Genomic DNA, 22,182 nt, shown 5'->3' on the forward strand with positions numbered 1-22,182 from the left:
GTGATTTACGAGCATGTGAATGATCCGAATCAAAGAAGACATTTGGTCAAGAATATACGTACCATGTCCATTTCAAAATGTGTCCTTTTGTCGTCCTCCATCCATGAAAATTCAGTTTTCCTGAAAGTGTTTAAAAATGACAATGACACTATTGAAAACAAAAAAAACACGTACCGTATTTTCCGCACTATAAGGCGCACCTAAAAGTCTTGTTTTTTTTTCAAAAGCTGACCATGCGCCTTATAACACAGTGCGCCTTATATATGGCTCAATATTAAATTCGCAAGGTCTCGCAACTACGAGAAACAGCCGCCGACTCCATTTTTCGCGCTGTGCATACTGGGAAATATTAAACGATTGGTAGTTGCCGGGGCTCGTGTTGTATTTGTTTACTAAGTGGCAAAATGGCTACCCCATTAAACTGCTTAATTCATATTCAACAAATACAGTATTTGTCTGAATCCAGGGTTATGACTGGTGAAGATGTAAAGCACAATTTACCTTAAACAAACGCAGAATTATTCAGAATGTCACGTTTGAGAGAGAGAGAGAGCGAGAGAGAGAGAGAGAGCGCGAGATTCTCTTTCATACGTGCATTTGTATAAGAAAATGGCTCCTGTTAAGAGACACGCGTACAACGCCGAGTTTAAACTCAAAGCGATCAGTCACGCAGCACAACACGGCAATAGAGCGGCAGCGAGAGAGTTAAACTTAAATGAATCGATGGTACGGAAGTGGAGAAAGGATGAAGATAAGCTCCGCCAAGTAAGGAAAACTCAACAAAGTTTCCGTGGCAATAAAGCAAGATGGCCAGAGTTAGAGGAGACACTTGAACAGTGGGTTGTTCAACAAAGAGCGGCAAGCAGAAGTGTCAGTACGATAACTATACGTATGAAGGCAACAGCGCTGGCACAAAAACACCGGACGTGTTGGATGGCCCATTCACTGAGATATGGTCAATTCGAACACAGCAGAAGAAGAATTCGAGGGATTCGTCGATGAGGAGCTTATAGAGTGATCTTTGTTTTTCTTTTGTGTGTTTACGTTTTACATTTTACAGTTATTATGTTATTGCTTTGCACTCGTTGTTTTTGCACATTACGAGTGTCACTTTATTGCGATTGCACTAACGTTTCATTTAAAATAACAGTATCAGACGTTTTTTTCTTTGCGTGTTGACTAAATGGACAAAAAATAAAATGATATGTCGATGTTGTTCAAAGATGTGTCACGAAAATGCTTTACCTCAGAGAAAATAATAAAACGGCTGTTTATTTATTTTGGGAGTGAATGGAGTTGTGGAAAGCTTGTTTGTTAATAAAGTTTGACCTTTTTGAATATTTTGTTGACATTCCCTTGAGCGTGGCAACATCTAGAGGTTGCATAAAGTAACTACATTCTCTACTGTAGTCAAGTCGTCACATTTATTTACCGTAAATAGCCCTTAATCCCAAAAATGTCTCGAAGGACTGCACAGGATTACAATTACAAAATTGCACAATTACCTGATCTTAAACCAGCATGCACTTATAGCGCCTTATAATGGGGTGCGTCTTATGTATGGCATAAGTTTTAAAATATATCATTCATTGAAGGTGCGCCTTATAACATGGTGCGCCATATAGTGCGGAAAATACGGTAGATTGAGTTCAAGCCTAAAAACTTAGCTAAAAAGATATTTATATTCTTTGGCACACCATGAAACTTTTTAACATTTTTTTTATTATTGTTGTTGAAGGATGAATACTAATTATTGCACAATGTACAGCACCCTGTAGGCAGTTTTGGTATCTTAAAAGAGACAATGTCTATTATTTGACCACTAGATGTTGCTGTTGTTTATTGCAACAGAAAAAAAAGAAAAATCACAAATTACGCAGCCTTAAAGTGACTAAAACACACTATTCTACATCTCTTTTTTTGTCAAGCCCTTTTGAGGGTTTTGGTTATCCGCAGTAGCAAGATGGCGGGCAGTTATGTCAGCTCACTTTAGGGGAGGCTCATGTTCTATTGATAAGTTTATTCAGTTTTTGATATTGGACACCTATAGGTGATTGCATAGGATGCCAGTACATTTGTTGACTATTTTACCTCACTGTTGTTTTGACCATTATGCATTGTTAACCTAATTGTCACTATCGGCCAACCACGTTGCTGTTCTTGGATTTCCACACCCTTCAGGGCGGATCTGCTTTTGTAACCTAGGATATTTTAAAAACAGGGCTCAGGGGAGGTCTTTTAGAACATGTTAGAATTTCTTATTAGAGGTTTGGGCTCTCCCTTGTTTTTCTTGCAAGTTCATTATCTATTGATGCCTTCTCTCTTTATTTTGAGGTTGTACTAAAAACTAAAGTCATCATATATAAAATACCGTAAATTCCGGACTATAGAGCGCACCTGATTATAAGCTACAGCCACCACATTTCGGGACGAAAACCGATTTTGTACATACACAAGCCGCACCTGTATATTAGCCGCACGCGCCCACATTGAAAACCGCAATACAAACACGAGATTAACCCATACCCGATACAGTCCAAATAACACAGCCGGCAAAGTGAAGGGAAAATGATACCGGTACTTAAGATTTAATGCAGACCTGCAGAGTCCGGGTGCCGGTTGAAAGTAATCCAAGGAAAAATACTGTATATTTCCAAAGGTAAGAGTGGGAAAAATATATATCCACTATTGTCGGCCGCGTCCACAAACACGTCTCACCTTTACTCCACTTCCCGTCAGCCCGCGTTTGCCCCGCCCCTTCTTTCTCATTTGTTCGTAAAAAACATATCAGAATAAGTTTCTAAAATAAATAAATTACAAAAATATACAGTTGCAAATACATATTATACATGGTTACACATATTTACAAAGAAAGACGGTACACCGAGAGTTTTCAAAGCTTTAATAATAATATTATAACTTTCATCCCAAACCGTGCCTGTGAAGGGTAGCAAAACGCTACTAGCAACACGCTCGCAACACAGTAAACAGCTCTGTTAAAAAAACATACCGTACTTGTAGTAAGCACGGTAAAGCGTCCTCATCTTCCTCCTTATAACTGACGTCATCAGTCGTCTTCCTTCAGTATGGTCATATAGACGTTGTCCCACGCTCCCTTATTCAAAAACACGCTAGTATCACGCTCGCAAAGTAAAGTTTATGTGCGGTAGCTCTGTTTCCTTCTATATCGGACTGCTCGATTGCGTTCGGCTTGAAAGTTGCGTCATGTGCCTTTCTTTTTACAATTTGCATGATGAGGATATGTCTACGCTAATTTAATTTGTGCACAAGCTAAGAAGTTGCAGTCTAAATCTTACCTTTTGTACTCGAGCGCCGCTGGTGGCCGTTAGAAAAATTACATAAATTGGCCGCATCACTGAATAAGCCGCAGGGTTGAAAGTTTGGGAAAAAAGTAGCGGCTTATAGTCCGGAATTTACGGTAAACACTAATTGGTCAACCTACGGGTATTTAAAAATCTGCATAATAATTCATGTTTTCGTGTAGTATTTAAATCAATGTACATACATTTTTTTGCCACTAGGAGGTGTTAAATAATACACAATGTCCTTATAAGTGTTTTTAGAAAATAGGACTGCATGTAGTTCATATGGAAAATGACTTAATTAAATACGTGAGCAATGATTAAATGTGTTTATTCGTTTTCAGATTATTTTAATGTGCCGTTTTTATGTATTTACTATATTTATCTTGTGAAATATGAAAAACAAATCTTAAAATGGGCAAAATCATCTGACATGTGCTCTTTTAGAAAAGCTTTCACATTTTATGTTGTTTTTCTTATTTTCTGAGGAAAACAAGCAAAAACATTTCATAAAACAAGAAAAACAAATGAGCCAAAAAATATTTTATGTGTTTAATATATTCTTATGCCAACACATGGCGAAATTCAAGCACTTTTTCAGGAATTTCAAAGCCAATTTTTCAATTTCTCCAGTACCATTAAACAAAGAAATCTAGTGTGAATTACGATTCGTGTAATGGTACTGGAAAAAAAATTTGCAGAGCCACTAATGTATCTGCGATTTACATATGCAATTTTTATTTTTGCGTGTGCATTTAACAAGACATATGATTTTTAAATCGAGTAAATCGTGAAAATATTTGTGTGTAAATATTGTTAAAACAAATATCTCCCTGTACAGGTGTTGTGTAAAAACGGCAATAATAATAATAATAATAATAATAATAATTTCCTTGTATTGTCATTCTGCGTAACAATGTACACAGAACGAAATGTCGATTGCACCTGACCCATTGTAGCGAGCCGATGCAGCCGCAGCCAACAGAGGGCGCCGCCGACCAATATAATGTAGCCTACATTTTCAGTTGCAGAAAGTTCTTACCGAAAAAAATGACCGCTGGGAAATGCTTCATTCATTCATTTATTCCATGGCCCATTACAAATGTCCATATTTGATATGTAATCCTTGCGCTAACACACATTTTATAGTGCCCCAATTAGGTGTAGCATACACATGTGCTCTTGGGGGCGACCTGAAGAGGGCGATGACGCTTCATAGGACAATACCATACAAACTAATACCAGCTGCCGTTAATCATAGGCAAAGAAGAAATGCAATGGCAAAGCGAAGCGAATAAAGAGCCGTGTCTGGGTCATTTCAAGCAGAGTGGTTGAGAAACAAACAATTCCAAGCAATTATAAGCACTTCACCAAAAATTCAAGCACTTTTTAGACGTTGAAAACACAACATTAAAATTCAAGCATTATCAAGGATTCCAAGCATCTTATGAACCCTGAATGATGCAGCTCAAAGCTAAAATTTATAAGAGGACATCTAAAAAGTATAAGCCTTACACTTACAGACTTACATTTTCTTGGATATTGTTTTAAATGTTCTTGGCTCCCGTTCCTCAAGGATGCTGTAAAAGACCCGCTTCTGTTCCACTGATTTAAGATTCTCAATGACTTTGGTCATCTTCTCGCTTGGGCTGCAGATGGCTTTGATATCCTCGCTCACTTCCACTCCCCTCGCAATGAGATCGTTTACAATAATGTCGACATTTTCGACCATGGAGATCAGCATGCTTTTATAATGGTCAACAAGGCAATGCGCTGTGGAAAGAGGGAGAAAATATTATATTTCCTAATTATGAATAGAATATGCTCAAATTAGTTTTTATCAGTGTTCCAAACATAACCTTTTCCAAACTGGTAGCATTTTCACAACATTCTCATTTTCGCGGTTGATCCACTCCAGAACCACCCCCAAATTAGGTGAATCTCCATGAAGTAGGAACTGTATAAACAGTGCCTTGAAAAAGTCTTGCCATGTTTCAGGCTTTTTAAGAATTGATTAAAAGAACAAGAAAAACAATTGAAGATTCAACAACAAGTGAGACACAATTGTGAAAATAAACTAAATTGATTTAACATTTTGTATTGTGCTAATAAATTTAAAAAAATAATAGTAGGCATTGCTAAAGTATCAGCACCCTTTGAGTGAATACTTTGTGCAATCTACTTTTGATGCCATCATAACCACAAGACGTTTTGGGTATTGCACATCTTGAAACATAAGTATTTGTCTAATCTTTCTAACAAAACAGCTCAAGTTCCTTACTGTTTGATGATCTTTTGTGCATAGCATTTATAGATCTTTCCACAAATGCTCTCTAGGCTTGAGGTCTGGATCTTGGCTTACCTATGTTTATTGTTAGTTTCAAAACGTTAAATTTTATATTTTAGCTGACTGTATGTTTAGGGTCGCTACCTGAGATTAACCCACCACTGTACTGTCCATCTAACAGTGATTTTTAATACTGAAAACATTCCCAGAAGCTTGATACTTACCGATGAGCTGTGCCTAACCCTTTCTAAGTTTTTTTTTAATAATAAATGAAAACAAAAATAAACATATTTTAAAATTTTGGCACTCAGTGACAATGCTTCTGAAAAGTATTTCTACATTATGGCATTAAATGAGTTAAATGAGACGGCCAAGGAAATTTAAAACTCACCGTATATTCGAGGCTCTATGCGATTAAGGTGAGACATCATCTTCTGACTTGCTTTTGGCCCTTTAAGGTGTACTACATGGTTCAGATGAAAAGCCATGCTTCTGATGTCAGGATTGGAAGAGATGATCATACTTTTTTGCCCGTAACTCAATAAATTATCGTCTTCAAGATCATTCATCAGCTTATACAAAACCCTCTGAGACATCAAATCAGGCCTAAATTCTGGAATCTCTTGAAGTTGTTGCTGCTTTATCAAGTCTTGTGTCAGCAATTGTCCATGGATACAGTCTTCTGAAAAACAATTTTAAACAAAGAGGGTTGTTTCAGATATTTCCAAATCCTACTTTAAGAGTCTGCAGAAGCGTAAGTAGAGTAAAGCACGCAATTCTCTTGCCTCACAGCAGAGGGCGATAGTGAGACCAATGATTCTGATTTAGAGCACACCTGAGCCCCACACAATAGAATTAGTGATAGTATTAATAATAATAATAATAATAATAATTTCCTTTGTATTGTCATTCTTTGTAACAATGTACACAGAACGAAATGTCGATACACCTGACCCATTGTAGCGAGCCGATGCAGCCGCAGCCAACAGAGGGCGCCGCCATTTTTACCAATGTTATAAGTCTTAGGTATGACTCGGCCGAGGCGCGAACCAGCGACCTCCCAGTCTCAAAGCGGGCGCCTTACCATCTAGGCTACTGAGCTGGATAGCAAGCTAACAGCAAGTCAAGCCATCCTGTAAATTATTTCTAGTTGCATTGAAATTTACTCAAAATGGAAAATTACCTATCTATGGATACTATTATTCAAAAGGAGCAGCACATAAACTTCATTCATAAGTTGTGGTAAGACAATAAAACTTATTTTCCTGTGCTACAGTTTGTATATTGCTTTCTTGCTCTTGCAATCAAATAATGATAGATTATTAGTACTAGAAGTGGAGGTAATAATGCATGCTTTTTAGTGTAAACTAAAACAAACTGAGAAACATACTTACCGACATTTAAATAAGCAGGATTTCTTTGTTTTAGGAGAAACAACATCTTCCTGCTTGCTTCTGGACCTTTGCTAAGGACCAGATCAATCAGATACTCAGCTTGTTCTCTCCTACGAGCAATCTCAAAAAGAATGTGTGTCCTTTCGTGGACATTTACGACATTAGCCGTAGAAAGGTGGAGCAACAAGTCAAACAAAAGTGAAAATGACACCCGAGAGAAGAACACAGGCTTCATCTGTTTAAGCTTGGTTGGTCCAGGGGCATCTGAAAAACAATACAGAAAGATATGGATAATGTTCCGTTCTCACTGATTTGAGTTTTAAAAGCAAGGATTTTGCACCTATGACACAAATTTGGTCCATATGTGATAAATAGTGTTAACTCGAAGATGAGCATAAATAAACCATCCCATACAGTAGATAGGTTGAGGAATTACCGTAAATTCCGGATTATGAGCCGCTACTTTTTTCCCTAACTTTCAACCCTGCGGCTTATTCAGTGATGCGGCCAATTTATGTAATTTTTCTAACGTCCACCAGCGGCGCTCGAGTATTGCTACCATTAACTGCCCTGTCACAGCCACCGTTTGGGATGAAAGTTATATTATTATTATTAAAGCTTTGAAAACTCTCTCGGTGTGCCGTCTTTCTTTGTAAATATGTGTAAAAGGCGAGGGCACATAATGGAGGTTTACATCTAATGTGGCTGAACCCGTTCAGAGGGAGGCTAAGTAGTCAACAGCACCACTCTGTTTACACGAGTTCAAAATAGGCTCTGAAAATACTTCAGAATGGTTCATTCCCACTACTGAAATCATGTTTTGGAATCAACTTGAGCTCACGTACAGCAAATGCAATTCGGTGTACTCAATTTTGAAAAGATCGTAGAAAACAGGTCAGAATGGTCGAGCGGTCTAAGGCGCTGCGTTCAGGTTGTGGTCTCTCTGGAGGCGTGGGTTCAAATCCCACTTCTGACACACATCATAGTGTTGTAGATTTTCTTACTCAAAAGGCCATGGCACATAAAAGATAGACATCTATTGTGGCTGAGTAGTCAACAGCACCACTCTTTTTACACGAGTTCAAAATAATCTATGAACATACTTCAGAATGGTTCATTCCCAGTACTGAATTCGTGTTTTGGAATCAATTCGATCTAACGTACAGCCCGTGCAGTTCGGTGTACTCAACTTTAAGACATACATTGAAAACAAGGCAGAATAGCCGGGCGGTCTAAGGCGCTGCGTTCAGGTCGTGGTCTCTCTGGAGGCGCTGGTTCAAATCCCACTTCTGACACACATCACAGTGTTGTAAATTTTCTTACTCAAAAGGCCATGGCACATAATGGAGGTAGACATCTAATGTGGCTGAGCTCGGTCACAGGGAGGCTGAGTAGTCAACAGCACCACTCTCTTTACACGAGTTCAAAATAATCTCTAAAAGTACTTTAGAATGGTTCATTCCCAGTAGTGTATTTGTGTTTTGGAATCAACTCGATTTAACTTACAGCCCGTGCAGTCCGGTGTATTCAATTGTAAAAAAGTTCTTGAAAATAAGTCAGAATGGCCGAGTGGTCTAAGGCGCTGCGTTCAGGTCGCATTCTCTCTGGAGGCGTGGGTTCAAATCCCACTTCTGACACACATCACAGTGTTGTGGAATTTCTTCATCAAAAGACCATGGCATATAATGGATGTTGACATCTAATTTGGCTGAGCTCGGTCACAGGGAGGCTGACTAGTCCACAGCACTCCTCTCTTTACACGAGTTCAAAATAGGCTCTGAAAATACTTCAGTATGGTTCATTCCCACTACTGAAATCATGTTTTGGAAACAACTCAATCTAACGTACAGCAAATGCAATTCGGTGTACTCGATTATGAAAAGCTCCTTGAAAACAGGTCAGAATGGCCGAGCGGTCTAAGGCGTTGGTTTAGGTTGCAGTCTCTCTGGAGGCGTGGGTTCAAATCCCACTTCTGACATACATCACAGTGGTGTACATTTTCTTACTCAAAAGGCCATGGCAGACAATGGAGGGAGACATCTAATGTGGCTGAGCTCGGTCACAGGGAGGCTGAGTCGTCAACAGCACCACTCTACTGTATTTACACGAGTTCAAAATAATCTCTAAAAGTACTTCAGAATGGTTCATTCCGAGTACTGTATTCATGTTTTGGAATCAACTCGATCTAACTTACAGCCCGTGCAGTCCGGTGTATTCAATTGTAAAAAGGTTCTTGAAAATAAGGCAGAATGGCCGAGTGGTCTAAGGCGCTGCGTTCAGGTCGCAGTCTCTCTGGAGGCGTGGGTTCAAATGCCACTTCTGACACATATCACAGTGTTGTAGAATTTCTTACTCAAAAGACCATGGCATATAATGGAGATTGACATCTAATTTGGCTGAGCTCGGTCACAGGGAGGCTGAGTAGTCCACAGCACTCCTCTGTTTACACGAGTTGAAAATAGGCCCTGAAAATACTTCAGTATGGTTCATTCCCACTACTGAAATCATGTTTGGGAAACAACTCAATCTAACGTACAGCAAATGCAATTCGGTGTACTCAATTATGAAAAAATCCTTGAAAACAGGTCAGAATGGCCGAGCGGTCTAAGGCGCTGCAATAAGGTCGCAGTCTCTCTGGAGAGGTGGGTTCAAATCCCACTTCTGACACACATCACAGTGTTGTAGAATTTCTTACTGAAAAGACCATGGCAAATAATGGAGGTTAAAATATAATTTGGCTGAGCTCGGTCACAGGGAGGCTGAGTAGTCCACAGCACTCCTCTGTTTACACGAGTTCAAAATAGGCCCTGAAAATACTTCAGTATGGTTCATTCCCACTACTGAAATCATGTTTGGGAAACAACTCAATCTAACGTACAGCAAATGCAATTCGGTGTACTCAATTATGAAAAGGTCCTTGAAAACAGGTCAGAATGGCCGAGCGGTCTAAGGCGCTGCGTTAAGGTCGCAGTCTCTCTGGAGGCGTGGGTTCAAATCCCACTTCGGACACACATCACAGTGTTGTAAAATGTCTTACTCAAAAGACCATGGCATATAATGGAGGTTGACATCTAATTTGGCTGAGCTCGGCCACAGGGAGGCTGAGTAGTACACAGCACTCCTCTGTTTACACGAATTCAAAATAGGCTCTGAAAATATTTCAGTATGGTTGATTCCCACAACTGAAATCATGTTTGGGAAACAACTCGATCTAACGTACAGCAAATGCAATTCGGTGTACTCAATTATGAAAAGATCTTTGAAAACAGGTCAGAATGGCCGAGCGGTCTAAGGCGCTGCGTTAAGGTCGCAGTCTCTCTGGAGGCGTGGGTTCAAATCCCACTTCTGACACACATCACAGTGTTGTAGAATTTCTTACTCAAAAGACCATGGCATATAATGGAGGTTGACATCTAATTTGGCTGAGCTCGGTCACAAGGAGGCTGAGTAGTCCACAGCACTCCTCTGTTTACACGAATTCAAAATAGGCCCTGAAAATACTTCAGAATGGTTCATTCCCACTACTGAAATCATGTTTGGGAAACAACTCAATCTAACGTACAGCAAATGCAATTCGGTGTACTCAATTATGAAAAGGTCCTTGAAAACAGGTCAGAATGGCCGAGCGGTCTAAGGCGCTGCGTTAAGGTCGCAGTCTCTCTGGAGGCGTGGGTTCAAATCCCACTTCTGACACACATCACAGTGTTGTAAAATGTCTTACTCAAAAGGCCATGGCAGATAATGGAGGTAGACATCTAATATGGCTGAGCTCGGTCACAGGGAGGCTGAGTAGTCAACAGCACCACTCTTTTTACACGAGTTCAAAATAATCTATGAACATACTTCAGAATGGTTCATTCCCAGTACTGGATTCGTGTTTTGGAATCAATTCGATCTAACGTACAGCCCGTGCAGTTCGATGTACTCAACTTTAAAACAGACATTGAAAACAAGTCAGAATGGCCGGGTGGTCTAAGGCGCTGCGTTCAGAGGGAGGCTGAGTAGTCAACAGCACTACTCTGATTACACGAGTTCAAAATAGGCTCTGAAAATACTTCAGATTGGTTCATTTCTTACTCAAAAGACCATGGCATATAATGGAGGTTGACATCTAATTTGGCTGAGCTCGCTCACAGGGAGGCTGAGTAGTCCACAGCACTCCTCTCTTTACACGAGTTCAAAATAGGCACTGAAAATACTTCAGTATGGTTCATTCCCACTACTGAAATCATGTTTGGGAAACAACTCAATCTAACGTACAGCAAATGCAATTCGGTGTACTCAATTATGAAAAGATCTTTGAAAACAGGTCAGAATGGCCGAGCAGTCTAAGGCGCTGCGTTAAGGTCGCAGTCTCTCTGGAGGCGTGGGTTCAAATCCCACTTCTGACACACATCACAGTGTTGTAGAATTTCTTACTCAAAAGACCATGGCATATAATGGAGGTTAAAATATAATTTGGCTGAGCTCGGCCACAGGGAGGCTGAGTAGTCCACAGCACTCCTCTGTTTACACGAATTCAAAATAGGCTCTGAAAATATTTTAGTATGGTTGATTCCCACAACTGAAATCATGTTTGGGAAACAACTCGATCTAACGTACAGCAAATGCAATTCGGTGTACTCAATTATGAAAAGATCATGGAAAACAGGTCAAAATGGCCGAGCGGTCTAAGGCGCTGCATTAAGGTCGCAGTCTCTCTGGAGGCGTGGGTACAAATCCCACTTTTGACACACATCACAGTGTTGTAGAATTTCTTACTTAAAAGACCATGGCATATAATGGAATTGACATCTAATTTGGCTGAGCTCCGTCACAGGGAGGCTGAGTAGTCCACAGCACTCCTCTGTTTACACGAATTCAAAATAGGCTCTGAAAATATTTCAGTATGGTTGATTCCCACAACTGAAATCATGTTTGGGAAACAACTCGATCTAACGTACAGCAAATGCAATTCGGTGTACTCAATTATGAAAAGATCTTTGAAAACAGGTCAGAATGGCCGAGCGCTCTAAGGCGCTGCGTTAAGGTCGCAGTCTCTCTGGAGGCGTGGGTTTAAATCCCACTTCTGACACACATCACAGTGTTGTAAAATGTCTTACTCAAAAGGCCATGGCAGATAATGGAGGTAGACATCTAATATGGCTGAGCTCGGTCACAGGGAGGCTGAGTAGTCAACAGCACCACTCTTTTTACACGAGTTCAAAATAATCTATGAACATACTTCAGAATGGTTCATTCCCAGTACTGGATTCGTGTTTTGGAATCAATTCGATCTAACGTACAGCCCGTGCAGTTCGATGTACTCAACTTTAAAACAGACATTGAAAACAAGTCAGAATGGCCGGGTGGTCTAAGGCGCTGCGTTCAGAGGGAGGCTGAGTAGTCAACAGCACTACTCTGTTTACACGAGTTCAAAATAGGCTCTGAAAATACTTCAGATTGGTTCATTTCTTACTCAAAAGACCATGGCATATAATGGAGGTTGACATCTAATTTTGCTGAGCTCGGTCGCAGGGAGGCTGAGTAGTCAACAGCACCACTCTACTGTATTTACACGAGTTCAAAATAATCTCTAAAAGTACTTCAGAATGGTTCATTCCGAGTACTGTATTCGTGTTTTGGAATCAACTCGATCTAACTTACAGCCCGTGCAGTCCGGTGTATTAAATTGTAAAAAGGTTCTTGAAAATAAGTCAGAATGGCCGAGTGGTCTAAGGCGCTGCGTTCAGGTTGCAGTCTCTCTGGAGGCGTGGGTTCAAATCCCACTTCTGACACACATCACAGTGTTGTAGAATTTCTTACTCAAAAGACCATGGCATATAATGGAAGTTGACATCTAATTTGGCTGAGCTCGCTCACAGGGAGGCTGAGTAGTCCACAGCACTCCCCTCTTTACACGAGTTCAAAATAGGCTCTTAAAAAACTTCAGTATGGTTCATTCCCACTACTGAAATCATGTTTGGGAAACAACTCGATCTAACGTACAGCAAATGCAATTCGGTGTACTCAATTATGAAAAGATCTTTGAAAACAGGTCAGAATGGCCGAGCGGTCTAAGGCGCTGCGCTAAGGTCGCAGTCTCTCTGGAGGCGTGGGTTCAAATCCCACTTCTGACACACATCGCAGTGTTGTATATTTTCTTACTCAAAAGGCCATGGCAGACAATGGAGGTAGACATCTAATGTGGCTGAGCTCGGTCACAGGGAGGCTGAGTAGTCAACAGCACCACTCTTCTGTATTTACACGAGTTCAAAATAATCTCTAAAAGTACTTCAGAATGGTTCATTCCGAGTACTGTATTCGTGTTTTGGAATCAACTCGATCTAACTTACAGCCCGTGCAGTCCGGTGTATTCAATTGTAAAAAGGTTCTTGAAAATAAGTCAGAATGGCCGAGTGGTCTAAGGCGCTGCGTTCAAGTCGCAGTCTCTCTAGAGGCGTGGGTTCAAATCCCACTTCTGACACACATCACAGTGTTGTAAAATGTCTTACTCAAAAGGCCATGGCAGATAATGGAGGGAGACATCTAATATGGCTGAGCTCGGTCACAGGGAGGCTGAGTAGTCAACAGCACCACTCTTTTTACACGAGTTCAAAATAATCTATGAACATACTTCAGAATGGTTCATTCCCAGTACTGGATTCGTGTTTTGGAATCAATTCGATCTAACGTACAGCCCGTGCAGTTCGATGTACTCAACTTTAAAACAGACATTGAAAACAAGTCAGAATGGCCGGGTGGTCTAAGGCGCTGCGTTCAGAGGGAGGCTGAGTAGTCAACAGCACTACTCTGTTTACACGAGTTCAAAATAGGCTCTGAAAATACTTCAGATTGGTTCATTTCTTACTCAAAAGACCATGGCATATAATGGAGGTTGACATCTAATTTGGCTGAGCTCGGTCGCAGGGAGGCTGAGTAGTCAACAGCACCACTCTACTGTATTTACACGAGTTCAAAATAATCTCTAAAAGTACTTCAGAATGGTTCATTCCGAGTACTGTATTCGTGTTTTGGAATCAACTCGATCTAACTTACAGCCCGTGCAGTCCGGTGTATTAAATTGTAAAAAGGTTCTTGAAAAGAAGTCAGAATGGCCGAGTGGTCTAAGGCGCTGCGTTCAGATCGCAGTCTCTCTGGAGGCGTGGGTTCAAGTCCCACTTCTGACACACATCACAGTGTTGTAGAATTTCTTACTCAAAAGACCATGGCATATAATGGAGGTTGACATCTAATTTGGCTGAGCTCGGCCACAGGGAGGCTGAGTAGTCCACAGCACTCCTCTGTTTACACGAATTCAAAATAGGCTCTGAAAATATTTCAGTATGGTTGATTCCCACAACTGAAATCATGTTTGGGAAACAACTCGATCTAACGTACAGCAAATGCAATTCGGTGTACTCAATTATGAAAAGATCTTTGAAAACAGGTCAGAATGGCCGAGCGGTCTAAGGCGCTGCGTTAAGGTCGCAGTCTCTCTGGAGGCGTGGGTTCATATCCCACTTCTGACACACATCACAGTGTTGTAAAATGTCTTACTCAAAAGGCCATGGCAGATAATGGAGGTAGACATCTAATATGGCTGAGCTCGGTCACAGGGAGGCTGAGTGGTCAACAGCACCACTCTTTTTACACGAGTTCAAAATAATCTATGAACATACTTCAGAATGGTTCATTCCCAGTACTGGATTCGTGTTTTGGAATCAATTCGATCTAACGTACAGCCCGTGCAGTTCGATGTACTCAACTTTAAAACAGACATTGAAAACAAGTCAGAATGGCCGGGTGGTCTAAGGCGCTGCGTTCAGAGGGAGGCTGAGTAGTCAATAGCACTACTCTGTTTACACGAGTTCAAAATAGGCTCTGAAAATACTTCAGATTGGTTCATTTCTTACTCAAAAGACCATGGCATATAATGGAGGTTGACATCTAATTTGGCTGAGCTCGGTCGCAGGGAGGCTGAGTAGTCAACAGCACCATTCTACTGTATTTACACGAGTTCAAAATAATCTCTAAAAGTACTTCAGAATGGTTCATTCCGAGTACTGTATTCGTGTTTTGGAATCAACTCGATCTAACTTACAGCCCGTGCAGTCTGGTGTATTAAATTGTAAAAAGGATCTTGAAAATAAGTCAGAATGGCCGAGTGGTCTAAGGCGCTGCGTTCAGGTCGCAGTCTCTCTGGAGGCGTGGGTTCAAGTCCCACTTCTGACACACTTCACAGTGTTGTAGAATTTCTTACTCAAAAGACCATGGCATATAATGGAGGTTGACATCTAATTTGGCTGAGCTCGGCCACAGGGAGGCTGAGTAGTCCACAGCACTCCTCTGTTTACACGAATTCAAAATAGGCTCTGAAAATATTTCAGTATGGTTGATTCCCACAACTGAAATCATGTTTGGGAAACAACTCGATCTAACGTACAGCAAATGCAATTCGGTGTACTCAATTATGAAAAGATCTTTGAAAACAGGTCAGAATGGCCGAGCGCTCTAAGGCGCTGCGTTAAGGTCGCGTGGGTTTAAATCCCACTTCTGACACACATCACAGTGTTGTAAAATGTCTTACTCAAAAGGCCATGGCAGATAATGGAGGTAGACATCTAATATGGCTGAGCTCGGTCACAGGGAGGCTGAGTAGTCAACAGCACCACTCTTTTTACACGAGTTCAAAATAATCTATGAACATACTTCAGAATGGTTCATTCCCAGTACTGGATTCGTGTTTTGGAATCAATTCGATCTAACGTACAGCCCGTGCAGTTCGATGTACTCAACTTTAAAACAGACATTGAAAACAAGTCAGAATGGCCGGGTGGTCTAAGGCGCTGCGTTCAGAGGGAGGCTGAGTAGTCAACAGCACTACTCTGTTTACACGAGTTCAAAATAGGCTCTGAAAATACTTCAGATTGGTTCATTTCTTACTCAAAAGACCATGGCATATAATGGAGGTTGACATCTAATTTTGCTGAGCTCGGTCGCAGGGAGGCTGAGTAGTCAACAGCACCACTCTACTGTATTTACACGAGTTCAAAATAATCTCTAAAAGTACTTCAGAATGGTTCATTCCGAGTACTGTATTCGTGTTTTGGAATCAACTCGATCTAACTTACAGCCCGTGCAGTCCGGTGTATTAAATTGTAAAAAGGTTCTTGAAAATAAGTCAGAATGGCCGAGTGGTCTAAGGCGCTGCGTTCAGGTTGCAGTCTCTCTGGAGGCGTGGGTTCAAATCCCACTTCTGACACACATCGCAGTGTTGTATATTTTCTTACTCAAAAGGCCATGGCAGACAATGGAGGTAGACATCTAATGTGGCTGAGCTCGGTCACAGGGAGGCTGAGTAGTCAACAGCACCACTCTTCTGTATTTACACGAGTTCAAAATAATCTCTAAAAGTACTTCAGAATGGTTCATTCCGAGTACTGTATTCGTGTTTTGGAATCAATTCGATCTAACTTACAGCCCGTGCAGTCCGGTGTATTCAATTGTAAAAAGGTTCTTGAAAATAAGTCAGAATGGCCGAGTGGTCTAAGGCGCTGCGTTCAGGTCGCAGTCTCTCTGGAGGCGTGGGTTCAAATCCCACTTCTGACACACATCACAGTGTTGTAGAATTTCTTACTCAAAAGACCATGGCATATAATGGAGGTTGACATCTAATTTGGCTGAGCTCGCTCACAGGGAGGCTGAGTAGTCCACAGCACTCCTCTCTTTACACGAGTTCAAAATAGGCTCTGAAAATACTTCAGTATGGTTCATTCCCACTACTGAAATCATGTTTGGGAAACAACTCGATCTAACGTACAGCAAATGCAATTCGGTGTACTCAATTATGAAAAGATCTTTGAAAACAGGTCAGAATGGCCAAGCGGTCTAAGGCGCTGCGTTAAGGTCGCAGTCTCTCTGGAGGTGTGGGTTCAAATCCCACTTCTGACACACATCACAGTGTTGTAGAATTTCTTACTCAAAAGACCATGGCATATAATGGAGGTTAAAATATAATTTGGCTGAGCTCGGTCACAGGGAGGCTGAGTAGTCCACAGCACTCCTCTGTTTACACGAGTTCAAAATAGGCCCTGAAAATACTTCAGTATGGTTCATTCCCACTACTGAAATCATGTTTGGGAAACAACTCAATCTAACGTACAGCAAATGCAATTCGGTGTACTCAATTATGAAAAGATCCTTGAAAACAGGTCAGAATGGCCGAGCGGTCTAAGGCGCTGCGTTAAGGTCGCAGTCTCTCTGGAGGCGTGGGTTCAAATCCCACTTCTGACACACATCACAGTGTTGTAGAATTTCTTACTCAAAAGACCATGGCATATAATGGAGGTTGACATCTAATTTGGCTGAGCTCGGTCACAAGGAGGCTGAGTAGTCCACAGCACTCCTCTGTTTACACGAGTTCAAAATAGGCCCTGAAAATACTTCAGTATGGTTCATTCCCACTACTGAAATCATGTTTGGGAAACAACTCAATCTAACGTACAGCAAATGCAATTCGGTGTACTCAATTATGAAAAGGTCCTTGAAAACAGGTCAGAATGGCCGAGCAGTCTAAGGCGCTGCGTTAAGGTCGCAGTCTCTCTGGAGGCGTGGGTTCAAATCCCACTTCTGACACACATCACAGTGTTGTAAAATGTCTTACTCAAAAGGCCATGGCAGATAATGGAGGTAGACATCTAATATGGCTGAGCTCGGTCACAGGGAGGCTGAGTAGTCAACAGCAACACTCTTTTTACACGAGTTCAAAATAATCTATGAACATACTTCAGAATGGTTCATTCCCAGTACTGGATTCGTGTTTTGGAATCAATTCGATCTAACGTACAGCCCGTGCAGTTCGATGTACTCAACTTTAAAACAGACATTGAAAACAAGTCAGAATGGCCGGGTGGTCTAAGGCGCTGCGTTCAGAGGGAGGCTGAGTAGTCAACAGCACTACTCTGTTTACACGAGTTCAAAATAGGCTCTGAAAATACTTCAGATTGGTTCATTTCTTACTCAAAAGACCATGGCATATAATGGAGGTTGACATCTAATTTGGCTGAGCTCGGTCGCAGGGAGGCTGAGTAGTCAACAGCACCACTCTACTGTATTTACACGAGTTCAAAATAATCTCTAAAAGTACTTCAGAATGGTTCATTCCGAGTACTGTATTCATGTTTTGGAATCAACTCGATCTAACTTACAGCCCGTGCAGTCCGGTGTATTAAATTGTAAAAAGGTTCTTGAAAATAAGTCAGAATGGCCGAGCGGTCTAAGGCGCTGCGTTTAGGTCGCAGTCTCTCTGGAGGCGTGGGTTCAAATCCCACTTCTGACACACATCACAGTGTTGTAGAATTTCTTACACAAAAGACCATGGCATATAATGGAGGTTGACATCTAATTTGGCTGAGCTCGGCCACAGGGAAGCTGAGTAGTCCACAGCACTCCTCTGTTTACACGAGTTCAAAATAGGCTCTGAAAATACTTCAGTATGGTTCATTCCCACTCCTTAAATCATGTTTGGGAAACAACTCGATCTAACGTACAGCAAATGCAATTCGGTGTACTCAATTATGAAAAGATCCTTGAACAGGTCAGAATGGCCGAGCGGTCTAAGGCGCTGCGTTAAGGTCGCAGTCTCTCTGGAGGCGTGGGTTCTAATCCCACTTCTGACACACATCACAGTGTTGTAAAATGTCTTACTCAAAAGGCCATGGCAGATGATGGAGGTAGACATCTAATATGGCTGAGCTCGGTCACAGGGAGGCTGAGTAGTCAACAGCACCACTCTTTTTACACGAGTTCAAAATAATCTATGAACATACTTCAGAATGGTTCATTCCGAGTACTGTAATCGTGTTTTGGAATCAACTCGATCTAACGTACAGCAAATGCAATTCGGTGTACTCAATTTGAAAAGATCTTTGAAAACAGGTCAGAATGGCCGAGCGGTCTAAGGCGCTGCGTTAAGGTCCCAGTCTCTCTGGAGGCGTGGGTTCAAATCCCACTTCTGACACACATCACAGTGTTGTATATTTTCTTACTCAAAAGGCCATGGCAGACAATGGAGGTAGACATCTAATGTGGCTGAGCTCGGTCACAGGGAGGCTGAGTAGTCAACAGCACCACTCTACTGTATTTACACGAGTTCAAAATAATCTCTAAAAGTACTTCAGAATGGTTCATTCCGAGTACTGTATTCGTGTTTTGGAAACAACTCGATCTAACGTACAGCAATTGCAATTCGGTGTACTCAATTATGAAAAGATTTTTGAAAACAGGTGAGAATGGGCGAGCGGTCTAAGGCGCTGCGTTAAGGTCGCAGTCTCTCTGGAGGCGTGGGTTCAAATCCCACTTCTGAAACACATCACAGTGTTGTAGAATTTCTTACTCAAAAGACCATGGCATATAATGGAGGTTAAATTATAATTTGGCTGAGCTCGGTCACAGGGCGGCTGAGTAGTCCACAGCACTCCTCTGTTTACACGAGTTCAAAATAGGCTCTGAAAATACTTCAGTATGGTTCATTCCCACTACTGAAATCATGTTTGGGAAACAACTCGATCTAACGTACAGCAAATGCAATTCGGTGTACTCAATTATGAAAATATCCTTGAAAACAGGTCAGAATGGCCGAGCGGTCTAAGCGCTGCGTTAAGGTCGTAGTCTCTCTGGAGGCGTGGGTTCAAATCCCACTTCTGACACACATCACAGTGTTGTAATATGTCTTACTCAAAAGGCCATGGCAGATGATGGAGGTAGACATCTAATATGGCTGAGCTCGGTCACAGGGAGGCTGAGTAGTCAACAGCACCACTCTTTTTACACGAGTTCAAAATAATCTATGAACATACTTCAGAATGGTTCATTCCCAGTACTGGATTCGTGTTTTGGAATCAATTCGATCTAACGTACAGCCCGTGCAGTTCGATGTACTCAACTTTAAAACAGACATTGAAAACAAGTCAGAATGGCCGGGTGGTCTAAGGCGCTGCGTTCAGAGGGAGGCTGAGTAGTCAACAGCACTACTCTGTTTACACGAGTTCAAAATAGGCTCTGAAAATACTTCAGATTGGTTCATTTCTTACTCAAAAGACCATGGCATATAATGGAGGTTGACATCTAATTTGGCTGAGCTCGGTCGCAGGGAGGCTGAGTAGTCAACAGCACCACTCTACTGTATTTACACGAGTTTAAAATAATCTCTAAAAGTACTTCAGAATGGTTCATTCCGAGTACTGTATTCGTGTTTTGGAATCAACTCGATCTAACTTACAGCCCGTGCAGTCCTGTGTATTAAATTGTAAAAAGGTTCTTGAAAATAAGTCAGAATGGCCGAGCGGTCTAAGGCGCTGCGTTAAGGTCGCAGTCTCTCTGGAGGCGTGGGTTCAAATCCCACTTCCGACATACATCACAGTGGTGTATGTTTTCTTACTCAAAAGGCCATGGCAGACAATGGAGGTAGACATCTAATGTGGCTGAGCTCGGTCACAGGGAGGCTGAGTAGTCAACAGCACCACTCTACTGTATTTACACGAGTTCAAAATAATCTCTAAAAGTACTTCAGAATGGTTCATTCCGAGTACTGTATTCGTGTTTTGGAATCAACTCGATCTAACTTACAGCCCGTGCAGTCCGGTGTATTCAATTGTAAAAAGGTTCTTGAAAATAAGTCAGAATGGCCGAGTGGTCTAAGGCGCTGCGTTCAGGTCGCAGTCTCTCTGGAGGCGTGGGTTCAAATCTCACTTCTGACACACATCACAGTATTGTAGAATTTCTCACTCAAAAGACCATGGCATATAATGGAGGTTGACATCTAATTTGGCTGAGCTCGGCCACAGGGAGGCTGAGTAGTCCACAGCACTCCTCTGTTTACACGAGTTCAAAATAGGCTCTGAAAATACTTCAGTATGGTTCATTCCCACTCCTGAAATCATGTTTGGGAAACAACTCGATCTAACGTACAGCAAATGCAATTCGGTGTACTCAATTATGAAAAGATCCTTGAAAACAGGTCAGAATGGCCGAGCGGTCTAAGGCGCTGCGTTTAGGTCGCAGTCTCTCTGGAGGCGTGGGTTCAAATCCCACTTCTGACATACATCACAGTGGTGTAAATTTTCTTACTCAAAAGGCCATGGCAGACAATGGAGGTAGACATCTAATGTGGCTGAGCTCGGTCACAGGGAGGCTGAGTAGTCAACAGCACCACTCTACTGTATTTACACGAGTTCAAAATAATCTCTAAAAGTACTTCATAATGGTTCATTCCGAGTACTGTATTCGTGTTTTGGAATCAACTCGATCTAACTTACAGCCCGTGCGGTCCGGTGTATTCAATTGTAAAAAGGTTCTTAAAAACAAGTCAGAATGGCCGAGTGGTCTAAGGCGCTGCGTTCAGGTCGCAGTCTCTCTTGAGGCGTGGGTTCAAATCCCACTTCTGACACACATCACAGTGTTGTAGAATTTCTTACTCAAAAGACCATGGCATATAATGGAAGTTGACATCTAATTTGGCTGAGCTCGCTCACAGGGAGGCTGAGTAGTCCACAGCACTCCTCTCTTTACACGAGTTCAAAATAGGCTCTGAAAATACTTCAGTATGGTTCATTCCCACTACTGAAATCATGTTTGGGAAACAACTCGATCTAACGTACAGCAAATGCAATTCGGTGTACTCAATTATGAAAAGATCTTTGAAAACAGGTCAGAATGGCCGAGCGGTCTAAGGCGCTGCGTTAAGGTCGCAGTCTCTCTGGAGGCGTGGGTTCAAATCCCACTTCTGACACACATCACAGTATTGTAGAATTTCTCACTCAAAAGACCATGGCATATAATGGAGGTTGACATCTAATTTGGCTGAGCTCGGCCACAGGGAGGCTGAGTAGTCCACAGCACTCCTCTGTTTACACGAGTTCAAAATAGGCTCTGAAAATACTTCAGTATGGTTCATTCCCACTCCTGAAATCATGTTTGGGAAACAACTCGATCTAACGTACAGCAAATGCAATTCGGTGTACTCAATTATGAAAAGATCCTTGAAAACAGGTCAGAATGGCCGAGCGGTCTAAGGCGCTGCGTTTAGGTCGCAGTCTCTCTGGAGGCGTGGGTTCAAATCCCACTTCTGACACACATCACAGTGTTGTAGAATTTCTTACTCAAAAGACCATGGCATATAATGGAGGTTGACATCTAA

The 22,182-nt window shown here is 41.7% G+C and overlaps 1 protein-coding gene and 18 non-coding genes across 21 annotated transcripts in view; 18 read left to right on the forward strand and 1 right to left on the reverse strand.

Moving 5' to 3' along the window:
* LOC148359804 (uncharacterized) overlaps positions 1 to 22,182 on the reverse strand; it is a 102,702-nt gene that overhangs the window by 28,622 nt on the left and 51,898 nt on the right. For all 3 annotated transcript variants that reach the window (XR_015851254.1, XM_088343334.1, XM_088343333.1), the window contains 4 exons: positions 7,005 to 7,268; positions 6,002 to 6,292; positions 4,853 to 5,096; positions 63 to 120 (listed from right to left, as the gene is read on the reverse strand). Coding sequence is in view for 2 of the 3 variants with exons in the window: in XM_088343334.1 (XP_088199460.1) it covers positions 63 to 120; positions 4,853 to 5,096; positions 6,002 to 6,292; positions 7,005 to 7,268 (857 nt within the window). In the remaining variant the exon portion in view is untranslated. The remainder of the gene's footprint in view (positions 1 to 62; positions 121 to 4,852; positions 5,097 to 6,001; positions 6,293 to 7,004; positions 7,269 to 22,182) is intronic.
* Positions 8,560 to 8,641, forward strand: trnal-cag (transfer RNA leucine (anticodon CAG)). Its single transcript has one exon. It is a non-coding gene; the product is annotated as a tRNA-Leu (tRNA).
* On the forward strand, positions 10,274 to 10,355 carry trnal-aag (transfer RNA leucine (anticodon AAG)). Its single transcript has one exon. It is a non-coding gene; the product is annotated as a tRNA-Leu (tRNA).
* Positions 10,616 to 10,697, forward strand: trnal-aag (transfer RNA leucine (anticodon AAG)). Its single transcript has one exon. It is a non-coding gene; the product is annotated as a tRNA-Leu (tRNA).
* Positions 12,700 to 12,781, forward strand: trnal-cag (transfer RNA leucine (anticodon CAG)). The gene has a single exon. It is a non-coding gene; the product is annotated as a tRNA-Leu (tRNA).
* On the forward strand, positions 13,042 to 13,123 carry trnal-aag (transfer RNA leucine (anticodon AAG)). The gene has a single exon. It is a non-coding gene; the product is annotated as a tRNA-Leu (tRNA).
* Positions 13,389 to 13,470, forward strand: trnal-caa (transfer RNA leucine (anticodon CAA)). Its single transcript has one exon. It is a non-coding gene; the product is annotated as a tRNA-Leu (tRNA).
* Positions 14,092 to 14,173, forward strand: trnal-cag (transfer RNA leucine (anticodon CAG)). The gene has a single exon. It is a non-coding gene; the product is annotated as a tRNA-Leu (tRNA).
* trnal-cag (transfer RNA leucine (anticodon CAG)) lies at positions 15,137 to 15,218 on the forward strand. The gene has a single exon. It is a non-coding gene; the product is annotated as a tRNA-Leu (tRNA).
* trnal-cag (transfer RNA leucine (anticodon CAG)) lies at positions 16,167 to 16,248 on the forward strand. The gene has a single exon. It is a non-coding gene; the product is annotated as a tRNA-Leu (tRNA).
* On the forward strand, positions 16,514 to 16,595 carry trnal-cag (transfer RNA leucine (anticodon CAG)). Its single transcript has one exon. It is a non-coding gene; the product is annotated as a tRNA-Leu (tRNA).
* trnal-aag (transfer RNA leucine (anticodon AAG)) lies at positions 17,198 to 17,279 on the forward strand. Its single transcript has one exon. It is a non-coding gene; the product is annotated as a tRNA-Leu (tRNA).
* Positions 18,243 to 18,324, forward strand: trnal-uag (transfer RNA leucine (anticodon UAG)). The gene has a single exon. It is a non-coding gene; the product is annotated as a tRNA-Leu (tRNA).
* trnal-aag (transfer RNA leucine (anticodon AAG)) lies at positions 20,315 to 20,396 on the forward strand. Its single transcript has one exon. It is a non-coding gene; the product is annotated as a tRNA-Leu (tRNA).
* trnal-cag (transfer RNA leucine (anticodon CAG)) lies at positions 20,662 to 20,743 on the forward strand. The gene has a single exon. It is a non-coding gene; the product is annotated as a tRNA-Leu (tRNA).
* Positions 21,004 to 21,085, forward strand: trnal-uag (transfer RNA leucine (anticodon UAG)). The gene has a single exon. It is a non-coding gene; the product is annotated as a tRNA-Leu (tRNA).
* trnal-cag (transfer RNA leucine (anticodon CAG)) lies at positions 21,351 to 21,432 on the forward strand. The gene has a single exon. It is a non-coding gene; the product is annotated as a tRNA-Leu (tRNA).
* On the forward strand, positions 21,693 to 21,774 carry trnal-aag (transfer RNA leucine (anticodon AAG)). The gene has a single exon. It is a non-coding gene; the product is annotated as a tRNA-Leu (tRNA).
* Positions 22,035 to 22,116, forward strand: trnal-uag (transfer RNA leucine (anticodon UAG)). Its single transcript has one exon. It is a non-coding gene; the product is annotated as a tRNA-Leu (tRNA).

Source organism: Urocampus carinirostris, chromosome 9, assembly GCF_059441175.1.
Source record: "Urocampus carinirostris isolate Australia breed hairy pipefish chromosome 9, RoL_Ucar_1.0, whole genome shotgun sequence".
NCBI lineage: Eukaryota > Metazoa > Chordata > Actinopteri > Syngnathiformes > Syngnathidae > Urocampus > Urocampus carinirostris.